The following is a 19,939-nucleotide window of genomic DNA, read 5'->3' as shown; positions in this document are numbered from 1 at the left end:
CAGACTTGTGGATGAGGGTTGTGATATTTTCGTTTTGGGGAAATGTTACATTCTTCACTGTTTCGGTTGTCAATGAACTTAATTTAGTCTGGAGTAAGCAGGGTTTTAGTTGAAACTTTGGAATAAATAGAGTTCTCCCCTGCTAATTATGAATAAAACTTGACAACATCCATAGGAATCATATTCAAGTATAATTGGTGAAGATACAGTAAAAGCACAAGCAAGTGCAGTTGCTTAACTTCATTGGCTAGGATCTGTAGAGCTTGTTCATGAGTGGAATAAATCCTGACTGGGTGTGTGTTGAGTATTTTCCTTCTAGCTGCATCCTGGAAGGAAAATACAAGGTAAGGTGTAAAGTAGGAAGGGGTGTCAGCTTCTGGGTGCATGTGATGTTCCTCCTAGTTCTCTAGATCCTGGTCACTGTGCAAGAGTAGCAAACATCCAGTGCTCTGCTAAGGTTGAATAATAGTTAAACAGTAGTCTGTTAAAGTTGCTTCCTGCCATATGCCTAATTTTACTCATTGTTGTCCACTCATCAGCCACTGATGTAGTTTCTGGGGAGGTAAAATTTTGTTCTAAATTTTTACCGTGTTTAAGCTTGAGGCCATGCTATTTTGCATTTTCTTGGGAGTCCCCATGCATGCTCTATAGTTATAGAAACAAAGCGGGATGGAACCATGTGCAAAGGCCCTCCATTGTGCATTGGTAGTTCACTAGCACAGAAGAGACATTTCTAAAAATAGACACTGACCAACATAATATTTCTAGACAAACATGATTTTTCATTTCCTTTTTATGTAAAGATGCCAACAAACTGATGAGCCATTTCCTCCCATTTAGTAATGTAAGTTTGCACTTACTTAGAAGTGTTAAAATAAAAATAAAAAACTGTCCAGTAGCACATTAAAGACCGGGGCGCTGTGGGTTAAACCACGGACTTGCCGATCAGAAGGTCGGCGGTTCGAATCCCCGCGACGGGGTGAGCTCCCGTTCCTCGGTCCCAGCTCCTGCCCACCTAGCAATTCGAAAGCATATCAAAGTGCAAGTAGATAAATAGGTACTGCTCCAGCAGGAAGGTAAACGGCGTTTCCGTGCGCTGCTCTGGTTCACCAGAAGTGGCTTAGTCATGCTGGCCATGACCCAGAAGCTGTACGCCAGCTCCCTCGGCCAATAAAGCGAGATGAGCGCCGCAACCCCAGAGTTGTCCATGACTGGACCTAATGGTCAGGGGTCCCTTTACCCTTTAAGTTTGTTCTGAGTATAAGCATGCACACGAAAGCCTATACCCAGAACAAACTTAGTTGGTCTCTAAGGTGCTACTGGACAATTTAAAAAAAAAAAATATATTTTCTTTGACTGTGTCAGACCAACATGGCTGCCTACCTGAATTTAGAAGAGTTAGAAACTGAGATATATATGAAAGTTAGGAGCTAATGTAATTCCTTGTCGCAAAATGCGCCTAGAACAATGGGAGTCTTGGACGTTGTTTGCACTGTTCTGTGTGAATAGTTGAGTATTTTTCTAGAGGCAGAGAGAGTCCTCCCCAGTTTCCAGGATGGGATAGTTCACACATGGTGCTAGGCTATGATTTAACTCTATGTGGAGAAAACTTGGTGAATCCAAGAGACTCCTGCACTCTCCCTTCCTGGAGTGCCAGGACAAGGACTTCTGCTGATATTACTTTCTGTCTCAAAGAATCTCAGCTTGTTTATTTACATTTGTATCTCACCCTCCCCTTTAAACAATCCTGGGGTAACAAACATCAAATGCTATACAGTACAATTTAAAATAAAATTATTTTTTTGACATATTTTAAAACATTGTAAAGCCATTTAAAACATTTATAATATCTAAAACAACAACCATATACCCTCAACGTTATTAATTTCACATTTACCATGGCTATTTTCTATCACTCATCAAATGCCTGGGTAAATATGAATGTTTTAACATGTGCCCTGAAAGCCAGTGAGGGATATAGGTGCACCTTACCAGGAAGGCCGTTCCACAAACGGGGAGCCATCACTGAGAAGACCCAGGATCCTTGCAATAAGATGAATCTTCACATTCACGAAAGCGCAGCACTTACAATATTTTGAAATACAGTGGTACCTCTGGTTACGAACACTTCTGGTTACGAACACTTCAGGTTACGAGCTTCGCTAACCCGGAAGTAGCTGCTCCTGGTTGCGAACTTTGCCCCAGGATGTGAATGGAAATCACGTGTCAGAGGTGCACGCACAGCAGGAGGCCCCATTAGCAAAAGCGCATCTCAGGATAAGAACGGTTTTAGCTTAAGAATGAACCTCTGGAACGAATTAAGTTCGTAACCAGAGGTACCACTGTAACTATCATTGCAGTATTACTTGGGCATGTCTAAATTAATGGTAAGCTAGATTGTGGAATAGTACTGATCTGAGGCATGTGTAATTTTCATCTGATCTCCCCAACCTTGCAGAGAGTGCAGATATTGTAGTGTTGCTGGAAATTGTTTTGGAATGGAAATGAACATGCTTACCTACTTTTGTGCTACAGAAACAAATAAAGCATATATTAAAACCCCTCAGTTCCATTGTTAGACACACATTCATTTCTTCTGATCGCCCGGCTGTGAGGCGTGAAGGCTGCTCCCTGCAAGGCCCTTTCCACCTGGTCTAGGGGGTGGAACCCAGATTCACCCAGCCCTACTATTTTAAATATGTATTCTGTAGTTGACCTCCTTTGTAATGTTTTATTTTGAAATCTAAGATAATATTTTAGTTTTCTGTTATGTTGCTTTGACTGTATGCTCTATATTTGACTTTCTTCAGATTGTTTTATTGATTTAATATGCTGTAAACCGCTTTGAGATTTTTCTTAAAAATATAAAGCGGTATAGAAATTTTAAAAATAAAATAAATAGTAAAAAATTGTTGGTCTTATCCTTGATGATATATTTCTGCAACCTCAGCTACAGTAGTTTTTAAAATGACAAATATATCACAATAAAATCTGTTTTCGCTATATTTGTACTTGGAACTACTTTCACCTTACAGATATAATCGTTTTTTAAATGACCAACTAAGTAATATAGAGAGGGACGTGGGTGGCGCTGTGGTCTAAACCACAGAGCCTAGGGCCTGCCAATTAGAAGGTCGGTGGTTCGAATCCCCACAACAGGGTGAGCTCCCGTTGCTCGGTCCCTGCTCCTGCCAACACAGCAGTTCGAAAGCACGTCCAAGTGCAAGTAGATAAATAGGTACCGCTCTGGCGGGAAGGTAAACTGCGTTTCCGTGCGCTGCTCTAGTTTTGCCAGAAGCGGCCACATGACCTGGAAAAACTGTCTGCGGACAAATGTCAGCCCCCTCAGCCTGTAAAGCGAGATGAGCACCACAACCCCAGAGCCATCTGCAACTGGACTTAACAGTCAGGGGTCCCTTTACCTTTTAAGTAATAAAGAAGCTGAAAACTAGAGCCAGGATTCAAGAACTTTAGACTATGTGATGGGGGATTGAACAGCTGATCCCTATGTTTTTTAGTTTCATGCTCTTTAGCTCCTGGTCTATGACCTTGCATCCAGGGTAAAAGGGAGTTTTCCAAGAAGAATCCAGTTGTTTTTAGATAGAAGACATGCTTTGAAATATGAAAGCACTTTAAGGAGATAATGAAGACCTCTGTATATGTCATATCTCTGTAAAAGTGTAGATGTTGCCACTCTTGTACTTGTGAAAGCTATAGCCTTTGACAGTACACACTTTTCTTTCTTTCTTTTTTTACTTTTAAGAAAAGCACAGAAATATATGCCAGAGAGCCAATTATAGCTTTCCCCTGGTGTGCTTCTGTAGTGTACATGAGTTGTTTCAGGGTTTTTAGGGGTTTTTTTAGTTGGCATGCATCAGCTTGTATGCAACCAAATAGAAATGAATTAAATAAGGAAATCTAGCAAAACACCAAGCAGAAATTAATTAACTTCAAAAGTAGATACTGCTTTGGTCTTTCTGTTTTTTGAGGCATTAATTATTTAAAAGATTAGTGGATAATTTTCTTTTGCAACTGGAACCACACAAGCAGAGATGTCATAAAAAAGAAAAATGCCTTGTTAAATTGTATTCTCTTCTTAGATAATATTTCAATTAGTAGCTTTCACAGATGTCAATGTTCACTGATCACAAGGTGCTGCTTCTGGCAACATTGCTTCTGTGTGTCTTGCAGAGTTTGTGAAACATCAGCTTCACTAGAAGCAGCCATGTTTGAATGTGGTATACTGTATACATTTTTAAATTAAACAGAACATGTCTCTTAGCCAGAGTGCATGATGTTTGCTGTGTTGCTGGAAGTACAAAGGTATATATGCCTGTAAAAAGCTATATGCCTGTAAAAATTCAGTGATATAAACTGCCCCCTGCTCCTCCTATAGCTGTTTGCCCCAGCCTGGACATGCAACACTGTCAAGTTGTGTCAGTGGCAGCAGCAAGACAAGTTCTGCGAAACAGCTGCATTGGCTCGAAGCCTTAGCCTGGGGTGATCAGCTTCCATTGCAAAAATGAAGGGGAAATGTGTGTGCGTCCTATGGGACGAATACAGGCTTTCGCTGAAGCCTGGAGAGCGAGAGGGGTCGGTGCGCACTGACCCCTCTCGCTCTCCAGGCTTCAGGAAGCTCTGCGCAACCCTTGGGAGCCCGGCGCGAAGCCACGGGTTGCGCAGAGCTGCATGCGCTCCCGGGCTCGGTGCAGCTCCGTGCAACCCTCCGGAGCCCGGCGCAAAGCACCGACCCCTCTCGCCCTCCAGGTTTGAGGAAGCTCTGCGCAACCCTCGGGAGCCCGGCGCGAAGCCGCGCCGGGCTCCCGAGGGTTGCGCAGAGCTGCCTGCGCCCCTGGGATCGGCGCAGCTCCGCACAACCCCCCAGAGCCCGGCGCGAAGGCGCGCCGGGCTCCCGAAGGTTGTGCAGAGCTGCCTGCTTCCCGGAGTGTGTGGCGCGCTGAAAGCAGAGCACCAGGCGCTTCGGGAAGACATCGGGCAGCCCCACAAACTCGGGGGACAGCGGGGAGGCGCAGCGCCGTCATCCCCCTGTTCCCCGACCTGGTTTGGATTCCCCAACCTGGTTTTGGGGAGGAAATAAAGGGGGGGAATTCCTTTCTCCCCCCCCCAAAAAAAACTAGGTGCGTCCTATGAGCCGGTGCGTCCTATGGGACGAAAAATACGTTAGGTGGAGGAGCTAGGTAGAGTAGATCTGACCCAGCTGTGCCCATCTCGACAACAGCTTGGGGTCAGTTTACTTGAAGCTTTGCCTAATTTTATTTATTTAGCAAAAATTATATACTGCTTGCTTGTAATATAGAGAACCTCTAAGTGGTTCACAAAAATAGAAAGTAAAACATTATTGATTAAAAATGAGTTATAAAACATTCAAAAGATGACTAAAATCAACATGAGCTAAAACAGAAAAATACATGCAACTTCTACATGTCTAGATAGGCTTACCTAAGCCAAAATGTTATAAGCAGGCTTGTGAAGGTGCCTGTCTGATGTCAGTGGGCAAGGAATTCCAGAGTATATGCTGCCAGACAAAAAGATTAATTTCTTACAAGTTTGAAATGAGTATTGTGTGGCATCTGTAACAGATTATGGGATTAGACAGGTAAACTGATCCCAAGCAGTTAAGAGTTTTATATATTTATAGTATCACCTTGAACCTGAACCAGTAGCGAATAGACAACCACTGCAGATCTTTGAGGAAAGGTGTTTCATGCAGGCAGCTTCTCACTCCTGTCAGCAACTGTCTACAGCAATTCTGCAATGACTGCAGCTTCCCAATCAAGTGCAAGGGAAGCCCTGCATAGAGTGCACTGAAGTAATTCAGTCTTGAAGTCACCAGTGTCTGAAGTGCTGTGTCAAGTTTTCCTGGCCCAAGAACAGCCATAGCTGTCATACTGGTCGCTGCTGATAAAAGTTACTTCTAGCTACTGAGGCTACATCCTGAAGCACTCCCAGACTGCTTACCTGGAGGAAGCACAAATGCTCTCCATAGCAGACAGTTGATCACTTTCTCAGACACAGGAGCCAGTCGCTCACTGTACCTTTGCTTTGCCAGGATTCCAGCTCAGCTTATTTTCCCTCATCCATTCCACCACTGCATGCAGGCACTGGTCCAGGGACCTCATGACCTCTCCTGACTCAGATGTTATGTGGAATGTCAGCAGTGTACTGATGTTAATGTGCCCCCAAACTCCTAATGATTGCTCCCAGTGGCTTCATGTAGATATTAAATAGCATTGGGGGTAGAATAGTGCACTGCGGCATCTCATAGTATAACCACCAGCGGTCTGGAAAGCACTCTCCTAATGCTGTCCTCTGGACTTTGTCCTGTAGGTAGAATGGGAATCTCTGTGACACAAAGCCCTCAATTCTCATTCTCACAGAGCTAGTACAAGAGGATACCATGGCCAATAGCATTGAAAGCTGGGGAGGGACTGAGAAGCAGCAGCAATGTCACACTCCCTGGGACCCATTCTGTGTAATGGTCATCCACCAGGGTGACTAAGGCCAGGTCAGTCCCATGGCTAGGCCTAAACTTAGTTTGGAACAGGGTTAAATAATATGTGTCTTCCAAGAATGTTTGCAGGTGCCCCACCACAACTTTCTCCACTACTTTTCCCAAGAAGAAATATTTGCGAGCGGTTGATAGTTATTTCAGTCCAATGGGTGCATGGCTGGTTTCTTTAGGCGTGGCCACGCCATCACATCTTTCAAGACAGCAGGTACCACAGTCACCTTGCCTCATATGTGTCTATCTGACCACTTTGATCTTCAGAACTTGTACTTTTACAAGTGCCACATGATGTTTATTGCACATTTGTGAGAAGTCTTTTAGTGTGGCAGCACCAGGGCTTTTGGAGCTCCCTGCTTGTTAACATTAGACAGCAGCCTTTGCTACAATGTTTTGATCATCAACAAGCCTACCCAGACATAGTATTTAGTTACCTGTATTAGTTTAAAATGTTTTACTGATTTTGTTTGTTTTAAATATAATTGGTTTGCATATAGTTGTTTAAACCAGTTTTGTAGATTTTAGCTGGGTTTTTAATCTACAATTTTACTATGCACAACACTTTTCAATCAGGTAGTTTATACATTTTTCTATGTAATAACAAATGTAGCACTACCACCAATAATTTATTACTTGTACCTGCCCATCTGACTGCTGTATTTTTTCATGTGTAAGACAATATTTTTTCCTTATAAATAATAGACAAAAATTGTGGGTCTTATGCATGGATAACAGAGGGGGGATGTGCGATTGGTGGCAGCAGCCAGCAGGAGATTGGCAGTGGTGACTGGGCATGTGATTGGTTGCTGCGGCAAGGCCTGTTGATGATTGGCTGAGGATGTTGATTTACGGCAGCGGCAAGGTGTGCGTGCGGCGAGTGGGCAGGTGGGCTTTTGTCGGCAAGCGTGCAGACGATTAGAGGCCGCGGTGTTACGTGCAATTTGCAGTGGTGGGCAGGCTGTAGAGCATTTGCCAGCGGTGACACCCCCCCAAAAAAAGCTCAATAACTCTGGGCAATTCCCCCCCCCCCAAGTTTTTTGTTGCAGTCCCAAAAAATAGTCTTATACATGGGGGCATGTTATACACAGAAAAATATGGTAATCTACCCTAGTCACTCTGGGCAGCTTTCAACAGAATACTGTATAGCAGAACATAGCAAAACAGAATATAGCAGAACACAGCCCTCCCACCAGATGTCAAAGAGAAAAACAACTACCAGACCTTTAGAAGACATCTGAAGGCAGCCCTGTTTAGGGAAGCTTTTAATATTTAATAGACTATTTTATTTTAATATTTTGTTGGAAGCCACCCTGAGAGGCTGGGGAAACCCAGCCAGATGGGCAGGGTATAAATTATAAATTATTATTATTATTGTTGTTGTTGTTGTTGTTGTTGTTGTTGTTGTTGTTATACGTCAGACATTAAAAGGCTGGTAGGCTGGTAGGTCACTGTGGTCCATAAAGCTTCAATCTCCCTCACTAGGAGACATCCGAGTGCCTTTTTCAACACCTTGGAACACTGTAGGTGCTGATACAGAACAGGTTCTGTATGTTTCTAAGAGATTTGTTGATGACACCAATATCAAGTGTGTAATCTACCCAAACCTTGACAAGAACTATTTTTAGGTCCATCAGGATTTTACTTGATTTTAATGTGAACACTTTATTAGCAGTACAGCTTGAATAACACTTATATTTTATTGTCTCAGAGTTTGTGCTAAGTAGAAAGAACTGGAACTGAAAATATAAAGGGACTATGCAACTGTTTTTCCAGCTACAAAAAAGTGCAGCACCACTTTGCCAAATGAGATGCCAAGAGAACACACACACACACACACACACACACACACCTTCTGTTTGCTGTGATTCTAATATTTAAGGTCTTAATTAGGCACCTCTTTTGTAATGCATGAAAAGACAGCCCTTGTTCTCTGAATTTTGTTTGCTGGGGCCTGTTTTGGTTTGTTTTATTTTATTGCTTAGTTGCATAATATGTTCAGTTTTGAGCTCTGTGTGTTCCAGAAGATTCAGACTTGTGGAAGCTAGCACTTCTAGCATATTGTTTTTAAAGCATGTTGAATTCAAACTGTAATGAAAGAAATTAACAAATTTTGAAAACTTCCTATATTTGGGTGAAAGTTACTTGGACCTGTACAGTTTAGGTCTACAACAGTGAAGGGGAACCTATGGCAAATGGGCTTAATTATGCCTGGTCTGGGTCCTAATTTGGCTCATATAGCTTTCCCCCACAGGTCATGCCTACCTGTCATTATAATGTGATGCCAGGTGTAGGGCAGGTACAGACATGTCCACAAAGGAGCTTGGCGAGTGGGACTTGTTGGATTCATGTTGAAAGCTCCAATTTAAGAAGCAAGTTTCATTGATTAGCACTAAGAACACTCCTTCAAAGGAGCTTGCTCCATTCAGTCAAAGGGAGGCAGCACCTTTGAAGGGTACACATTCAAGGGAGTTCACTCTGATCACTGATCAGCTGATGAGTGTTTGCAGTAACCCCCTTTGAACTTTGGCAGGTGTCCTTCCACATAGGTTAACTTGCGAAAAATAATAATAAATACCAGCATATATATATCAGCGCCTAGCGCTTGCCGATCGAAAGGTCGGCGGTTCGAATCCCCGTGGCGGGGTGCGCTCCCGCTGCTTGGTCCCAGCGCCTGCCAACCTAGCAGTTCGAAAGCACCCCTGGGTGCAAGTAGATAAATAGGGACTGCTTACTGGCGGGAAGGTAAAGGGCGTTTCCGTGTGCTGTGCTGGCTTGCCAGATGCAGCTTGTCACGCTGGCCACGTGACCCGGAAGTGTCTCCAGACAGCGCTGGCCCCTGGCCTCTTAAGTGAGATGGGTGCACAACCCCAGAGTCTGTCAAGACTGGCCCGTATGGGCAGGGGTACCTTTACCTTTACCTTACCAGCATAAAAGTAATATTGTTGTATCCATTCAAGTCTAATGGTGCTTTCAAAATATAGCAAATATCTAGTTGCACCCAAACATGTGCCTTGGAGGTTGAGTTGATGCTTCTTTAATAAAAAATGTGGGTATTTTATGGGGGAAGCAGTGGGAGAATGGATCTTCCTTACGCAACAATAGCGAATCTCCTTGCATCTTAAAGAGTGGCAGATTTTTTATTATTTAAGGTACAACAAAATTCCGTTTTGTTTTTGCTGCAGTTGTGGAGAAAATAACTCGCGAGGTAGTAGTATTGAATGGAAAAAAGCAACCAGACGTTTTCTATGCTAGTTGGTGGCCATTTATTACACATGTTAATAGGTCCGCAATGCAGAACACCTGTGTTGGCTGCATCAGTAGAAACCCGGGTTTCCTGATTGGTTGCACTTTATTAAAACTATGTTTGTGTGTGCCCTATCTCCTTTGGGTGACAGAGACCAGGATGATATGATATGTAAGAACCCTGTTGAAGGAATGACAAAAATAGATAGTAAACAAACATAAATGGAAGATCATACAACAGAATATGAATAAGAATACTTGCCTGGCTTGCTGTGTTTGTGTCCAGTATTTTAAGAGTGATGAAGTGAAATATCTTTTAAAGTAGTGTTTTAAAACAATGTTGTTAAAAGATATTTATTCTTCTGTGAAACTCCTAGATAAGATACTAAAAGTTAGTGAGGATAGTACTGCATTCTGTCAGGCTGCGAGCAGAAGGGCATTTGGGGAAACAGGGTCATTCCATCCGTTCTGTTGAGAGACTAGCAAGTCCTTTCTCCTTTCTCCTTTAACTTTTCATTTCATCTGGTTGCTAGACTTGTAGTGTAGACCTAGTGCCTGAGTGTAGCTTGCCCCCTGCTCCCCCCCCCCATATTTCTTTTATTTCATGTCTTTTGAAGAGTGTAAGCCTGAGGGCAGGGACTCTTATTAGTGATTTTTTAAAGCCGGACTTGGAGCATTTTCACTGAAGAGCACATGGAAAATACTAATGCTAATAATAACATTTGTCTGGATTAGTAAACAATGACATTCTTAGGAAGAAACTAGGAATTTACAAAGCATCATTCAATATAGTGTCAAGGCCTCTAGCACGTAGCCTTGGGTTTTCTTGTTTCTCATCTGCGCTTTGTGAAGTAAATTGACTTATATTGGAAGATGCATGCATACAGAATTCAGGAAACAACACATGGAAATGTTGTGAAGCTTCTTTTCATTCATGTCTGCCTTCCATTTTCTGGTTTGTGAAAACTGAAACCATTTTCCCCAGTCCTCCACACTACAGTTTAGAACATCAGGAGAAAGCTTAACTTCCTTCTCTCTCACTTTTCCTGATTTCCCCACATCACAGTTTGTTATAATATCCAAAACAGCAAAGTGGTTTAAGCAATATTACTGTAATTGGGAAGGAACATTCAAAGAGCAGTTTGCATATTTGGAAGTAACAGCACATTACAGTTTGAGGCAGTGATGTGAGGTGTATCATTTTCTATATGGACTATTTTCCAGTTTTAGAAATGTATTTTCATCAAATTAATTAGGCTGCAATCCTGTATCCACCTTCCTAAGGTTAAGCCCAATTGAACTCTGAGACTTACTTTGAGTAGACATATGTAATGAATGGACAAAATTCAAGTCAAATTCAGCAACTGGAATGCATACAATACTGGTAAAAACTAGAATAAATCATAATTTTTATAATGATGTGACAGTCCTTAGGGAGTACATATGCACCCACAGCTCTTCTAGCATGCTAAAATGAGTAAAATGAAGTATTAATAGTTCATTTTTTTCTTAAAACTTAAATAATGGTATGCTATTGAGTGGACATACTTAATATATTTACAAGTATTCCAGTAAAAATAAATTTTGGGGCTTGTTTCAATATATAGCATTTGAATTGCACTAAGGCTGCCGTTCTACACCCTAACGTGGGAGAAAGTTCCATTCAATTCAGTGGTGTTTACTTCTGAGTAGATATAGGCTTGTACTATAAGTGAAACTTTTTTTTAAAATTCAAACAAATATTTATTTTGCTCTTTAATTAATTTGCTTGTAACTGGTAGCCTTGCTCCATCCTCTCATGAAGGGTTTTCCAATTCTATTGGTAAGCATTAACTGGAAATCCATACTTATGGATTATAAAAGGGAGAATGGAGTATTTTGATTGGCTGCTAATCTACATTAAGTGTTCTTGGTTATGGAATGGACATTTGTACTCATCACCTAAGATGTTTAACACTGCTACGGTGTTAACTGTGTTTCTTAAAAATATAAAATACAGTACTTGAAAAAGAGCTTTACACTAGTGATTACCAACCTTTATGGACCACTGGGCACATGTTGAATTTTGAGAGAGTGCTGCTGATGCTAGCCACAAAATACTTGCCATGAGGGGTGGAATAACACAAAACGGCTGCCATGGGGAATATCATATAACAAGATTAGATAGCCACTCCCAACAACTTTATGCTTACAATGGGAAGTCAGCTAGGACCATGGAGATCACACCATTATACAATATTGATTTCACATGCACACTTTGATGCTGTTGCTATCTAATAGCAACAGGGAACATTTCTCAGTATCATGAAAATGTATCAGGTGGCTGCAACACACACACACATTTCTCAGAAATTGATTAGAAGATACCTGTACATTTTGGCCCATAACTTCATTTCTAGGAGGGCTAAATCCTTTTTTAAAATGAAAACTCAGAATCTAGGACACCTGCCCATGGGCACCAATTAAAGCCTTTGTGGACACCAGGGACTCAGCTACATTGGCAAAGAAAAAACGCTCTACAGTATATGTGTTGTTTATGCAGTCTAACACTGTAACACTCCACGCTGTGGAGTTCTGTTTTTGCTTACCCGATTTTTCATACAAAGTTTGCAACGTGTTTAACTGAAACGCTTCTTTGATGTGTGTCGATCCAGCCCAGGTTGCTGACTGCTGCTTTACACCATTTTTAATTGATTTGTAGGGAATGCTTCTACCACTTGTTATTATTTATTAAATCTTTCCTCCTCTTGCAACAGGATAATGAAAAGCGGACCCCTTTACATGCTGCTGCGTATCTGGGAGATGCAGAAATTATTGAGCTACTTATTTTATCTGGTATGGTGCTTTTCTTGGTTATGGACAAGATGTGTGACTGGAACAATCATTTTACAAGTTCTGCAAATGTGATAAGAGATATGAACAATCCGTTTATTGAATTTAACCTTTCAAGTGTTTAATGTACACACAAAATTAAAGTTTTGGTCATCCATTTTTGTTTTGTGAATAACAGTAGAATTATTAAAAGTATTGCATAGCTAGCTAACTATTTAAATACTGCTTCTATATTTAAAAAAAAATAGTTTCCAGTTTTGTTTTATTTAAATCATTCCTTTTGTAGCTAATTTTACATATGAACTAAATAGAAGATATACTATTATGGAAAATAAATTGTTTCTCTGTTGCTAATATGCTTTTAGGAAGGCTGGGCCATGCCTATTTGTGAACATTTGTTGAAATTGAAATTTGAAATTACATGAACGTCAGTCATGAAGGCAACTTTCAGTATTTTCTATTATTGCATAAATGAAAGCTTGCTAAACATCGGTTCAGTTGAAGGGAGCTGAGGTAATGCTGGCACAATTGAGCAATATGTGCCAGGGAAGTTTACTTCTGTTTGTCTTCGATGTTTCACTGATAAGTAAGCTGTTTAGGAGAGGGGTTATAGCTCAGGGGTAGAGCACATGTGTTGAATGTAGATGTCAGGATGAATATCTAGAGTTTAAAGTTAAAAGAATCAGATAGCTGCTAGGCAACACCTCTCCATCTGAGACCTGGAAGAGTTCTTGCCAGTCAGGGTAGACAGTATTAGGCTAGATTGACAAATAATCTGATATGGCTAGATTGACAAATAATCTGATATGGCAGCTTCCTGTTTTCCTTTTTTTAAAAGTGTTTCCCCTTTTTTCTGTTCCACTTCACCTGGTGCAAATCGTTATTATATTCAAGTTTGAGTAGTATGATAATGTGGAAAAGGATGGTGCCTTTCTTGGAACAAATACCCAAGGAAACAGTTTTGCTCCTTTTTTCTTCTCAGGCCACCTCTAGTATATTTTCTTTAACAGACATACCATTTCATCTCTAAATGTTAGCGTAAGATTAATGCATGCATCTGTTCTAGTGTTATGCAGGCAGTCCATTAACTAGTTCCCAGAGGTTTTTCTGATAATGTAATTTATACTCTGGGACACTGAGTACTACTTTCATTTTAACGTTGTAAATGCTGAAATTAGTATGTGTATATTTCTGTTAAAGAGTAGACTTGATGGGAATTGACATTGACGCTGCTGCTAGTCTCTCCTTCATAGGCATAGAATGTGTAAATGTGGGAGAAGGTGAAGCCAAACAACTTACTATTCTTCCTCTAAAATTCCTTGTCTTCTAGTTTGCTTTCAGTGTAATGCTATGCATGTTTACTTAGAGGCAAGTCCTATTGTGTTCAGTGGGGCTTATTTTCCCATCTAGTCAGGGAAACTGAATAGGTAGGGATAACAAGCATACTGGCTTATTTACTGCTTTATGTTACTACTTTCAGTACTGAACAATTCAGGAAACTGGCCGGTGGACAAATAAAAATTCTGGTCATTGTCAGGGAGAAACAAAAAAACTCCAATATGCAAAAACATTTTGTTTTACACTCAGTCTGTATTTACTCTGCAGGAATATTTTAATGTTATTTTTCTGAATCTTGAATGGTCATTTAGATATTTGAATTTGTATCAAATAATAATCCTTTTTTGTATTTCCCCCACCCCCATTTGCAGGAGCTAGAGTTAATGCCAAAGACAGCAAATGGTTGACTCCTTTACACAGAGCTGTTGCATCATGCAGTGAGGTATGGGTTTGCTTTAAAACTCTTCAGTACATTTCATTGCAAAAGAATCCTGCAGACAGTGACACTGTTAGTACTAGACTTTGAGGCAGAAGTATAAGGACCCATAAACTCTGCCACCCCAGCACCACTTTTTGTTCTCTTTTTCTCCTGCAGGTTTTAAAAAGCACTTTTATAGGGCAGCATAATGCAAAGCACTATTCAGCTCTAGTTGCCTGTTGTCTTCATTTTCATTGCTTCCCAGACCCATGTGAGGACTGGAGGAATTCAGTGGAAATAGAGTTGCTGGTTGCTGTGGTTGTAGCAACCAGGTAGTGCTTTGCTTCCCAACATACCCAGGTGCTCTTGTTGCTCTTTGCCACCCAAACTTTTACACAATTTTTGCAAGCAGTTATTTGATCAAGTTCAGTTGAAAACTGTTCTGTCCTGAAATGGGGAAGAATTCAGAACTGAAATGAAACAAGCTTGAGGCTCTTCAGTGTTGCCGATGCTTCTCAGCTTCCCCTCCAACTCTGGTGCTTGCCCTGAGCTCCTTGTTCCCTCCTCAAGCCATCTTGTCTGCCCATCAGTGCACGTGTACCTTTACACTTGACTGTTGTCTTTGTTTCCCCGCCCATCCTACTTGCCATGTCACCAGCTGAAGGCAGCGTATGGGTGCTCAGAGCTAGCCTCCCAGAGGATTAATAGCTCAGTTGGTGGCAGGAGAGAAGCTGCTTGTAGTCAAAATCTGCTGGAACAGGAACATGGATTTTTCTCAGAGCTTGGCCAAGGGAGCAATCTACATGCACATCATGTCTTTATTCCGGAGCTTTTTTCTTGCTTAAAGGTGGAAAGAGAGGGAACCTACAAAGGCTCCCCGAGGATCTGTGACAAACATTCATAAAATGACTATGATTCTTATGGACATAAGAATCCACTGTTGGTACTTTCAGTGGATTTTTTTTTTTGCCAAGCTTTTCCAGCTAGATGAAAAAAAAACTTTTCAAAAGGCCTCTGTCCTAGATGTTTGTATATATTTTTATTAAACCCATATGTAGTTGGTTTTTTGAATTGTTTTCATTGTATGACTGTAAATCGCCTTGGGGATTCATAAATTAATAAAATAATATTCTGCCAATTTTTGCACTAAAGGTTTTTGCTCTGCACCTTTGTGCTGGGACATCATTGCAGTCAAATGCCTCCTAAACTGCTTTTGCCAAGGTCACACAAAAGGACAGAATGCAAAATACATACATAATGCCTCCTGTTTTGATTTTTTTAAATATTATTTATTATGCATGCATTATTTCTAAGAGGAAAAGTTCTGAAGCTAAAACATTCCTGGGAAACTCATGGTCTGAACTGGATGTGTTTCCTCTTAATATCAGATAAAGTTTGATCAGTTTAGGCTCTACTTGGTGTTATGTTGGTTTCAGATGACACTTAGGACTGCTGACCCAGGTTTCATTGTATGAAATAATAAGAGGAGTGTGTCTAGGTACAAAGAGCCCTTCGTTCCACCCTGTGTAACCAAAATTCACAGTGTAATCCTTTACATATCCACTCAGTAAATTCCACTGATTTACCTGCAGTTGGGCAGATAAAGTATTCCAACCTCAGTCCCACACAGGTACTGCCTTGATGACCAGGGAACCAGCCAAGGTTCCCATAGGGAAATGTACATGGTTGCAGATGCTCATTTTATATTTTATTATTTTTATTATAAACACATATTATCAGGGGTTCCAAGCTGGCTATTATTTTTGTGTTTTATGGTTTTAGCTGCCCTGACCACTTAAAAATTTATGTGGAAGGCTGGGCTACGCATTTTGTAATTTATAAATGAAAAAGCGCAGCATATATAGATTTTAGAAAAGGAGAAAGTAGAGGTCAGTATAGCCAGAAAATAAAACACATTTGTAAACATTAATAATCATTGCTTTCTCATTAGTTTGTAGAAGGGACTCGAAAAAAGTTATACTTTGTAGGGGGGGGGGGTGACACAAAAGAGGGCATGAGGAGAGAACTCACTTTCACTTGACTTCATACCCAAACATATTATTATATTGCCCACTCTCACTAAACAATCTTGCAACTTAAATAACACAGGACCCCACAACCTTCTAAATCCCTCAATCAATGGGAACAATTATCAATGCTAGTTTTATGAATACTAGAAAGAATTTCCCTGCCTGTCCAAAAGGACAACTCCTCCTTCCCTGCTGGTGCTGGCAAGGAAGTGGAGACAAATAAAGGGGGAACTTGGTATGGAAGCTGTCACACCCAGTCACCTGTTGCTTGCTGAAAGGCGTTCATTAAACCTTTTATAAGCCTTTGAATAGAGATTTGATCACATGCTCTGGACACTTGGTTGCAGAGTATATAAGAATTTTAAATGCCAGTTTTGATTTTTGTCCATAGGAAGAATACTTGGGTAATTGAAGTGGGAGGCAGGTTATTGGGGTGGGGGTGGGGAGTTAAGATAAGCTGCAAAGGAAACAGAATTGGGAGGTTACTTTGCTAATCTTTTTTATTTATTGGAAGAGTGTGTGTTTTATTATTTATAGGATGCTGTGCAGGTGTTGTTGAAGCATTCAGCAGATGTCAACGCCCGTGACAAAAATTGGCAAACACCCCTACACATAGCAGCTGCAAATAAAGCTGTCAAGTGTGCAGAAGCCTTGGTGCCACTTCTCAGCAATGTAAATGTGTCAGACCGTGCTGGTAGAACGGCATTACATCATGCAGCTTTCAGTGGACATGTTGAGGTACAGATGACTTCTTATATTTGACTCCCCCAAGCCAGCTGTCCCTCCACAAACAGGGGTCTGTTTACCTAATCCCAGTGCTACATGCAAAGAAAACTGCAACATGCTTACTTTAGCCTTGCAGAAATACTGTTCTTTTTATTTATAGTATGGAAAGAAATGTTTCCTCCTTATTTAATTTAAAATGATATGTTTATCCCGCCTTTCTTGCATTGTGGAACTCAGGGTAGTAAACGTGGTTATCAGGCAGTCAAAATCCAAACCTACTTAGCTAGAGCAAGGTTCCTGTGTCATGTGCCTTCATGACTTTCTTTCTACTTGAAACTGTTTAATGTTGATTAAGGGAAGACATACATTATAGTTACAAACCAATTAAAGCCTTTTAGTCTCCATCATATGTACTGTAGCAAAATGTTCATTGGTAATAGTCAGTTATTAATGTAATACATAACCATCAGAATCAAGTTTTTGATGACACACCTAATTCTTCTCCTTTTTCAGGGTTGCAAAAACTACTTCAATAGTGACTTTTAATACAGTTTTTGAAAAGTTGTTCTAGTGAAAATCCAAATAGCTAACTAAACTGATTGAAGCTTATTTATTTTGGTTATTTTAATCCTGCAGTGATCACATAGCTTATCAGTAACTTTCTCCCTCAATGTAGATGGCATTTTAGTTTTAAGTGCTGTTGCAGGCATTAACTTTATTCAACTATGATTATGCTTTAAATTAATATAAATATTTATGTATATTAATATAACTTATCTTCATTTTAGATGGTCAGTTTATTATTGTCTAGAGGTGCCAATATCAATGCCTTTGACAAGAAAGACAGACGAGCAATTCACTGGGCAGCTTATATGGGTATGTAAAAGCACTTTGTTCTTCCGTACTTGACTTCCGGCAGGAATTTATTCATGCCTGATTTCTTTGTTTCAGGGTTTTGTTCTTAAAACAGGCTTCTGCATGCTGTTTCCTTCCTGGATCAGGAATCTCATAGGCAGTTTGAATGCACATGAACACAGAGCATCCAGTGCAGTCCTTGTTTGGTGTGGATAAGAGACTGGTCTTTCCACCAGCCTTGTCTCAATTTTGCATAACTATGTCTTGTTTAAGGTTATGGTGGTCTTTTCTCCTGGAAGAATCCCATCTAATATTAGAAATACATCTAGCATGTTCATTGTGGATCTTTCACATGTAAAAGATCACCTAATGGTACTAAAAAGAAATTATTTTCTGAAGGAGACAAGCATTATTGAATTGGTTGGGACTCTCCACCACTAAAGAACAATTAATTAACTAAATTCTTTTTAATCAATTGTGATTGATCAAAGTATTCATTAAACATGTCTATGTTACTCTGGTCCATGGGGTCACGAAGAGTCGGACACGACTAAACGACTAAACAACAACAAATGTTACTAAATAGCATAGGGACATTTCTGAGATATTGAAGAAAGTATGAGATGAAGTATAGAAAGAAAATCAGAGCTGTGGAATGGCTTTTGATCTAGTCAAGGTGTCTGCTAATACAAGGGTGGTGATTTTCACTGACTCCACTTTCTGCTCCAGCCCCCTGTGACCCCACACTCTGTTCCAAAGAGTTGGGCAACCCTCCAGAACACCATAGAAGGTGGTGCAGAGTGCAACCAATTCTGCCTTTATGACCATACATACATGCACATGAACCCAGAACGTTCACAGAACAGATCTTTACCAGAGATGGTTTCATGCTACAGATCAAATTGCATTTGCTACAAATACCTTGCTTATGTCAGGGAATTTATAATTACTGTCCTTTCAGAGGAGCTAGCGGTAAGAATAGAATGGTTTAAAAGTAAATGAATAGCTTTGTGGTTTGAAGTGCCTTCACAGAAACATACAGGCAAAGTAAAAAGGGATTATACTACATAACCACTCACCCTATGTTAGTAGAGCTGACTGCTTTTAGGCAGAGCGAGGCAGTTGCCTCAGGCAACTTGGGTGTTGTCTGGACTGTATGTTTAGTTACTGTTGTAGAGATAGGGAAGAAGAAGGCCGAAGAGAGGTGTCAACAGAACTTGATGGGCCTTGAGTACAATGCACTTTGACTTAATGGGGGCGGGTAGCATACGCTGCTTCACTGCAGGCAGTAAAATTAGTTGGGCTGCCCCTGTCCCAAACCATGAGACCACCTTACCCACCACAATCCTTGAAAAATTAGGGAGCTTCAGAAAGTTAAGTTGCTTACATTGTCCCCACCTCTGATTTACATCTCCAATGTATTATATGTGGTGGGAGTGTAAGGTGGTCAAACAATTCTGGATTATGGTACATGAAGAGCTCAAAAAGATACTCAGGAGTTTAATCTCTTAAAAAAGAGGCATTTCTGCTGAGCTTAGTATTGGCGATATCCCAAAGGATAAAAGGAATGTATTCCTTTACGCAGCAGCTGCGGCCAGAATTCTAGTGGCGAAAAATTGGAAAACAGACAAAATACCAGAATTACTAGAATGGAGAGCCAAAATTTGCGAATTTGCGGAAATGGCAAGGTTAACAGCATCAGTTAGAGGTGGTCCTAATCAAAAAATTAATAAAGAGTGGGAATGCATAAAGGTTTACATGAAAAGAGTTGGTTTTGGAGACTAAAAATTAATATGCAATAGCTTAAAGGGCGCAAGGAGAGCAGATAATATCATAATAAAGATGGAACAATAAATATAAACAGTGAGTAACGCAACAATAAACAAAAATAATAGTATGTAAAGAAGATTGCACACGGGTGGAGAGAAGTAATGGGTCTCAGGGGAGGGAGATGAGGGTATTAACTGAAAA

At 40.6% G+C, this 19,939-nt stretch overlaps 1 protein-coding gene across 2 annotated transcripts in view; it reads left to right on the top strand.

The window, feature by feature from the left end:
- The window catches only part of ANKRD28 (ankyrin repeat domain 28), an 86,701-nt gene that overhangs the window by 36,517 nt on the left and 30,245 nt on the right, over positions 1-19,939 (top strand). For both annotated transcript variants that reach the window (XM_028751589.2, XM_028751588.2), the window contains exons 3-6: positions 12,526-12,604; positions 14,311-14,381; positions 16,925-17,125; positions 17,902-17,989. In XM_028751589.2, coding sequence (XP_028607422.2) covers positions 12,526-12,604; positions 14,311-14,381; positions 16,925-17,125; positions 17,902-17,989 — 439 coding nt within the window. The remainder of the gene's footprint in view (positions 1-12,525; positions 12,605-14,310; positions 14,382-16,924; positions 17,126-17,901; positions 17,990-19,939) is intronic.

This window comes from Podarcis muralis, chromosome 12, assembly GCF_964188315.1.
Source record: "Podarcis muralis chromosome 12, rPodMur119.hap1.1, whole genome shotgun sequence".
Classification (NCBI taxonomy): domain Eukaryota; kingdom Metazoa; phylum Chordata; class Lepidosauria; order Squamata; family Lacertidae; genus Podarcis; species Podarcis muralis.
The sequence above is the reverse complement of the archived record's forward strand: the minus strand, read 5'-3'. Positions and strand labels throughout refer to the sequence as shown.